The following is a 6,540-nucleotide window of genomic DNA, read 5'->3' on the forward strand; positions in this document are numbered from 1 at the left end:
AGCGGGGCCTGGCAGGGGGGCGGGGAGTGGCGGAGTCGCCCTGCCTTCCACGGGCGCCCTCCTCGGGCTGCGGGTCAGAGCCCACGCGAAGCTTCTAGCCGCCTCCTCCCCAGACGGTTCTTCCAAGACATCGAAGTCTTCCTTTACCCGCTCGTTACCTTGGCTTCCTCCCAGCTGGGCTCTTGGTGATCTCGGGCAGGGGTCTTCGTTGCCCACCTGCCAGTTGGCAGCTGGACGTGGCTCTGTCGCGCGGGAAGCCCGGATTGAGTGGGGTGGTCGAAGGCAGGCCGGCCGCGAGGGCCCGCCCCCTGACCGAGCCCCGCCTGTGCCGCTTCCGCAGACGGCTTCACGCCCCTCATGATCGCCTCCTGCAGCGGAGGGGGCCTGGAGACCGGCAACAGCGAGGAGGAGGAGGACGCGCCGGCGGTCATCTCAGACTTCATCTACCAGGGCGCCAGCCTGCACAACCAGACGGACCGCACCGGCGAGACGGCCCTGCACCTGGCCGCCCGCTACTCGCGCTCCGACGCGGCCAAGCGCCTGCTGGAGGCCAGCGCCGACGCCAACATCCAGGACAACATGGGACGCACCCCGCTGCACGCGGCCGTGTCCGCCGACGCACAGGGTGTCTTTCAGGTGGGCGGCCCTTCTGCCAGCCCGTGCCCTCCGTGCTCCTGCTCAGGGCCCCGGAGCCCTGGTTCCGAGCGGGGCGGAGCCGGCCAGCGGGTGGCCTCCTCCCGAGCCTTTGCACCCGGGGCGGGGGCGGGGAGGGCGTCAGACCCGAGTGTCCCCCTCCCTGGGAGGCCGCAGGGACCCGCGGGGCAGGGCCTCCTCATCTGCACCCAAGACAGGCGTGCGTCTCGCCGCACCTGCCCCTCCTCCCTGCTGTGGCCGGAGGCGTGGCCTCGGGCGGTCGGGAGAAAGCCGCCTGCACACCCGGGGCTCTGGCCTCGCTGGGGCTCCCAGGATCAGGGCGGATTAGAGGCTCCGATGCCGGGGGCCCTGGGGGAGGTCGCTGGCAGAGGCCCCCCTGCCGCAAGCCCCCAGCCTCTGGGCCGTGCTGCTCTGTACAGACGGGCTGGTTCTCGGGCACCAGGGCGGGGGGATCACAGAGTTTTCCTTGAATGATTTCTGACGTGTCGTCTTTCTTTGGAAATAAGAAATTGAGGCCATTCTCAATGAGCCGGCGGGGTCTGCCCTGGCGCCTCTGGCACTTAGCGATTCCCTCGGGTGCTTTGCCGGAGTGAGGCTGTCCTGCTCTCTGCTTGGCCGCGGCTTCTTCCATCCTCCAGGTCCTCACATGTGCGGGGCCGGTGGGGCTCTGCCCCCCACCCCCCACCCCCCAGCCGTCGGGCCTCCAGGAGGGGCTTCTTCCGCCTCAGGGACGGATGGGACACCGGGCTTCTGCTCCGGGCGGGGTCTGCCTCCCCTGAGGTCTTCCTTGTCTCAGATCCTGATCCGGAACCGAGCCACCGACCTGGACGCCCGCATGCACGACGGCACGACGCCGCTGATCCTGGCCGCCCGCCTGGCCGTCGAGGGCATGCTGGAGGACCTCATTAACTCTCACGCCGACGTCAACGCCGTGGACGACCTGGGTAAGCCGGGCCCCCAGCCCTCGGGCGGGGGGGGGGTGGGGTGCCCGGCCGCCTGCTCCTCCCCAGCCGCACTCTGCTTCCCCACGCAGGCAAGTCCGCCCTGCACTGGGCCGCCGCGGTCAACAATGTGGAGGCCGCCGTCGTGCTGCTGAAGAACGGGGCCAACAAGGACATGCAGAACAACAAGGTGGGCGGCCAGCGTGTGCCCCGGGCGCGCCTTCCCACCCGGGGACCTTACCGCCTGGGCCTCGGCGCCCTAATCGGTCAGGTCCCAGCCGAAGCCCTGGGCCCCAGACGTGACCCTCAGCAGGCGCCCGTGTGTTCTGCCACCGCCTCCCCTCCTGTCCCCTTCTCAGCCCGAGGCTTGTGTCCCAGTGCTGTGAGCAGCAGCTCCAGCCGTCTGATCTGTCCCGGAGACCTGGCCCTCACCTGCCTTTGGCCGTCACGGGGCTGGCGGGGTGACCCAGGTGGTGCCGAGGGAGCCAAGAGGTGGGGGGGGTGCAGCTCTGCATCGAGAGGCCCCCGGATATAAATAAATGCCAGCAGCCACCTTCCTGCACAAGGACTGCCCCCTCGTCCCCCCCACGCTGCCAGGCTCTGTCCCTGAGGTTCAGGAGACTGTCCTTCCTTCCTAACCCCGGCCTGACCCCATGTCGTCTGCATCTGTCGTCAGTTTGCTCTGTGCACCAAGCCTGTCCCCATCCTTCACTGACCCCTGGTTTAAACTGGGATTTCCTTGCCTGGGTGAGGGGCAGCGGGCGGCGCTCCCGAGTGCGCGGCGGGGCTGAGGCACAGTCCCGCCTCCTGGTGGGGGGACAGAGGGGCTGGCCCCGGGGACCGCCTGGCGTGGCCGCAGCCACGGCCGAGGCCCCCCGTGTACCAGGCAGGCACCACTCCCACGCGATGGTCTCATGGGCATGTGTGGCCCGTCCGCAGGACGGATGAGAAACCCAAGACCCGGGGGCGGGGCTAAGATGTCGGGGCCCCTCAGGGGCGGTTGGGTGGCCAGAGATGCACTCTAGGGACGCCCACGCCCCTGAAATTGCAGCAGTGGCTGCGTCTGTACGGTGGGAGGAGGGGGCTCCCGTTTGTTAGGTCCCCTCAAGGGACAAACCCCACTGGTTTGGAACGCAGAGTCCCACAGACCAGCCCTGGTGCATCTTAGAAGAGGCACTGAAGGTTTATTTTAAGACCTACCAGGCCAGGTACCAGAAGGCTGGGGTGCGGTGGGGAGGGGCGGGCGCGAGGTCAGCGTCCTCCCCGTGGGGGTCCTTCTGGTAAGAGCATCGACGAGGCTGACCTCCCCCCCCCAGGAAGAGACGCCCCTGTTCCTGGCCGCCCGGGAGGGCAGCTACGAGACGGCCAAGGTGCTGCTGGACCACTTCGCCAACCGGGACATCACGGACCACATGGACCGCCTGCCTCGCGACGTGGCGCAGGAGCGCATGCACCACGACATCGTGCGGCTGCTGGACGAGTGCAGCCTGGTGCGCAGCCCCCCGCTACACGGCGCCGCCCTGGCCGGCGCGCCCACCCTGTCCCCCCCGCTCTGCTCGCCCAACGGCTACCTGGGCAACCTCAAGCCAGCCGGGCAGGGCAAGAAGGCCCGCAAGCCCAGCACCAAGGGCCTGGCCTGCAGCGGCAAGGAGGCCAAGGAGCTCAGGGCGCGGAGGCGGAAGCCCCAGGACGGCAAGGGCTGCCTGCTGGACAGCTCGAGCGCGCTGTCGCCCGTGGACTCCCTGGAGTCCCCCCACGGCTACCTGTCGGACGTGGCCTCCCCGCCCCTGCTGCCCTCCCCTTTCCAGCAGTCTCCGTCTCTGCCTCTCAACCACCTGCCCGGCATGCCTGATGCCCACCTGGGCGTCAGCCACCTGAGTGTGGCGGCCAAGCCCGAGATGGCGGCGCTGGGCGGAGGTGGCCGGCTGGCCTTCGAGGCTGGGCCCCCACGCCTCTCCCACCTGCCGGTGGCTTCCAGCACTGGCACAGTCCTGGGCGCCGGTGGAGGCAGCGGGGCTGTGAATTTCACCGTGGGTGGGGCTTCAGGCTTGAACGGCCAGTGCGAGTGGCTGTCCCGGCTGCAGAACGGCCTGGTGCCGAGCCAGTACAACCCGCTGCGAGGGAGCGTGGCACCCAGCACCCTGAGCACGCAGGCCCCCGCGCTCCAGCACGGTGCCATGGGCCCGCTGCACGGTGGCCTGTCCGCCACCGCCCTGTCCCAGATGATGGGCTACCAGGCCCTGCCCGGCGCGCGGCTGGCCGCCCAGCCTCACCTGGTGCAGACGCAGCAGCAGCTGCAGCAGGTGCAGCAGCAGAACTTACAGATGCAGCCCCCAAGCATGCAGCCGCCGCAGAACCTGCAGCCGCCCAGCATGCCGCCACCGCCGCCGCAGCCAAACCTGCCACCGCAGCCACACCTGGGCGTGAGCTCGGCCACCGCCAGCCACGTGGGCCGGAGCTTCCTTGGGGGGGAGCTGAGCCAGGCCGACGTGCAGCCGCTGGGCCCCAGCAGCCTGGCGGTGCACACCGTCCTGCCGCAGGACAGCCAGGTCCTGCCCACGGCGCTGCCGCCCGCGCTGGCCCCGCCCATGACCACCACGCAGTTCCTGACGCCCCCCTCCCAGCACAGCTACTCCTCCTCGCCGGTGGACAACACCCCCAGCCACCAGCTGCAGGTGCCCGAGCACCCCTTCCTCACCCCGTCCCCCGAGTCCCCCGACCAGTGGTCCAGCTCGTCGCCGCATTCCAACATCTCCGACTGGTCCGAGGGCGTCTCCAGCCCGCCCACCGGGGTGCCCCCGGCGCAGGCCGCCGCCCACATCCCGGAGGCCTTCAAGTAAACAGCCCGAGCCCCGGGGGGACCCCGCGCTTCCTGGCCCAAGCCCTGCGGGGCTGACCAAAGGAGGGTTTTTTCAAGAAACGCTTTGATGCAGAAGACGGCGACAAAGACTTTTCTTTTTTTTTAGTATTTATTTATGTACTTTTATTTTACACAGAAACACTGCCTTTTTATTTATATGTACTGTTTTATATGGCACCAGGTAAAAACTTTTATCTACTCGGAAAAACAAACAAACAAAAAGCTACTGCTCGATCACGACTTTCCTACTTCGGATAAAGGCTCCTGGGTGTGTGTACAATATAAACAAAGATTCAGGATTTTAAAATGCCATTTATTTATTGATTTCCTTTCGCTGCACCCAAGAGAAAGGATGTCTGAGAAGGGAGCAACGTAGCTCCAAAAGCTCCCGGCGCGTCCGGGCCCGGCGGCGAGGTCCCCAGAGGCGCCCCTCCCCCAAACCCGGACCCCCGCTCCCAGCACCGCCCGCACGTTGGAAGATGCCTCTAGAGCCAGGGAAGCCAGCCCTTTACTCCTTTGGCGTGTGGGTGCATCTGCATCCGAGGCAGGAACGTAAAATACAAGACCGTGGGGCTCATGTGCTTTGGTGTGCTCTTCGGCGACTTTTCTTAAGCACGGGCCAAGGGTACGTGTCATGGTACCGAATCATGAATCTTTGTTTGGGGTTCAGTGTTACGTCGCTGTTCGTTGGTCTGGGGAGTTCTTGCTCTTTCTGGAGGCTCCTCTGCACCGCTGACGCGTACGCATCGTGTCGAGGGAGAAGTCGGAGGTGTGGTGCCCACCCTGGACCCCCCGTGGGGAGGCTTCCCCCTTGCTGGGGAAGGACACTGCCTGGGCCGCCTCGTTGGAGCATCTCAGCTCGAACTGCACCTTCCAGACGCAGGAAGGTGGACCGGAGCTGCTGGTTTTCCAAGGAAAAAGCCAGCCGTGCCCAGCCAGCCTCAGTGCGCAGAGACCCTGGTCCCAGGGCACGGCCAGGCTCAGTGGGGCGCTCGGGGCGCCTGGAGCCTGCTCGCCGGCCACCCCTCCCGGGTTGGGGGCGGCGTGCCCGGGAGGAGCAGAGTCTTAGAACACCCAGTATACGCCTGTGGCAGAGGAAAGGTCTGTACATACGTCTTCAAGGGGATTTTGTTTAAGAAATCTGATTGGACCAACCTGTCAGGGTTCCTGCTGTTAAAGGGACGTTAGAAGCCAGGCCTCGCGTCCTGCAGCCGCCAGAGCCGGAACAGTAGCTCCTCAGAGCAAACCCAGGAAAGGCCTTGCCCCTCGCAGGGCAGCCCTGCCGCCTGGGGGGAGGGGAGGGCGATGCGGGACCCCCTGTTGGGCATTGACAGACACGTCTTAAGATCGTGCTTCTTCTTGTGTTTTATAAAATATAGTGTAGTTTACATAAAAGGGAAACTTTTCAAAAAAGTTATCTACGTGCAAAACTAGAGGATGAAAATGATGTATTTTTCCCATCTTTTTGTTAAGTGATTTGCAATAAAAATGATTCGGAAAGTCATCCAGCTTTCGCTAAACGCAGCTGTGGTGCCCACTTGCTTTCTGAGGGGAGGGGGGAGGCAGGCGGAACGCGGAAGAGCGGGCAGAGGCCACCCGGCCCTGGCCCATGGGTGCCAAGGCCACTCTGTCCCATCCGAAGTCCCCAAGCCCCGTGCAGTGCGCGGGGCACACGCTGTCCGACGCTGGGCTCTGGCCTCTCCCGTCGGTGCCACAGGGGGGCACCGCTTAGCACAGCAGGCGGCTGTGGGCAGGGGGCCGCAGGGAGGGGCTGGAGGCCGCGGTGCAGAGTCGAAAACGCTGGATCCCCAGCCCACCGAGTGAGGCCAGGGACCGAACCCGCATCCTCATGGATACTAGTCGGATTCGTTTCTGCTGCGCCATGACGGGAACTCCGTGGTTGTACATTTTTCATGTATTAAATGCCGTTGAATTGTTTGCTGTAAAAAGGTTACTTTTATGATCTATGAATTTTACCTCCATAAATCATCTCCTTAAAAGAAAGGAAGGGAGTTCCCACTGTGGCCCAGCAGGATTGGGAGTGTCTCTGCAGCACCAAGACACAGGCTCAATCCCCGGCCCAGC

At 65.3% G+C, this 6,540-nt stretch overlaps 1 protein-coding gene across 1 annotated transcript in view; it reads left to right on the forward strand.

Annotated features, from left to right (window-relative positions):
* The window catches only part of NOTCH1 (notch 1), a 43,558-nt gene extending 37,579 nt beyond the window's left edge, over nucleotides 1–5,979 (forward strand). The window contains exons 31-34 of the mRNA XM_021081037.1: nucleotides 341–636; nucleotides 1,451–1,598; nucleotides 1,688–1,785; nucleotides 2,912–5,979. Coding sequence (XP_020936696.1) covers nucleotides 341–636; nucleotides 1,451–1,598; nucleotides 1,688–1,785; nucleotides 2,912–4,435 — 2,066 coding nt within the window. The 3' untranslated portion in view covers nucleotides 4,436–5,979. The remainder of the gene's footprint in view (nucleotides 1–340; nucleotides 637–1,450; nucleotides 1,599–1,687; nucleotides 1,786–2,911) is intronic.
* The last annotated feature ends 561 nt before the right edge of the window (nucleotides 5,980–6,540 follow it).

Source organism: Sus scrofa, unplaced genomic scaffold (genome assembly GCF_000003025.6).
Source record: "Sus scrofa isolate TJ Tabasco breed Duroc unplaced genomic scaffold, Sscrofa11.1 Contig1206, whole genome shotgun sequence".
Lineage (NCBI taxonomy): Eukaryota > Metazoa > Chordata > Mammalia > Artiodactyla > Suidae > Sus > Sus scrofa.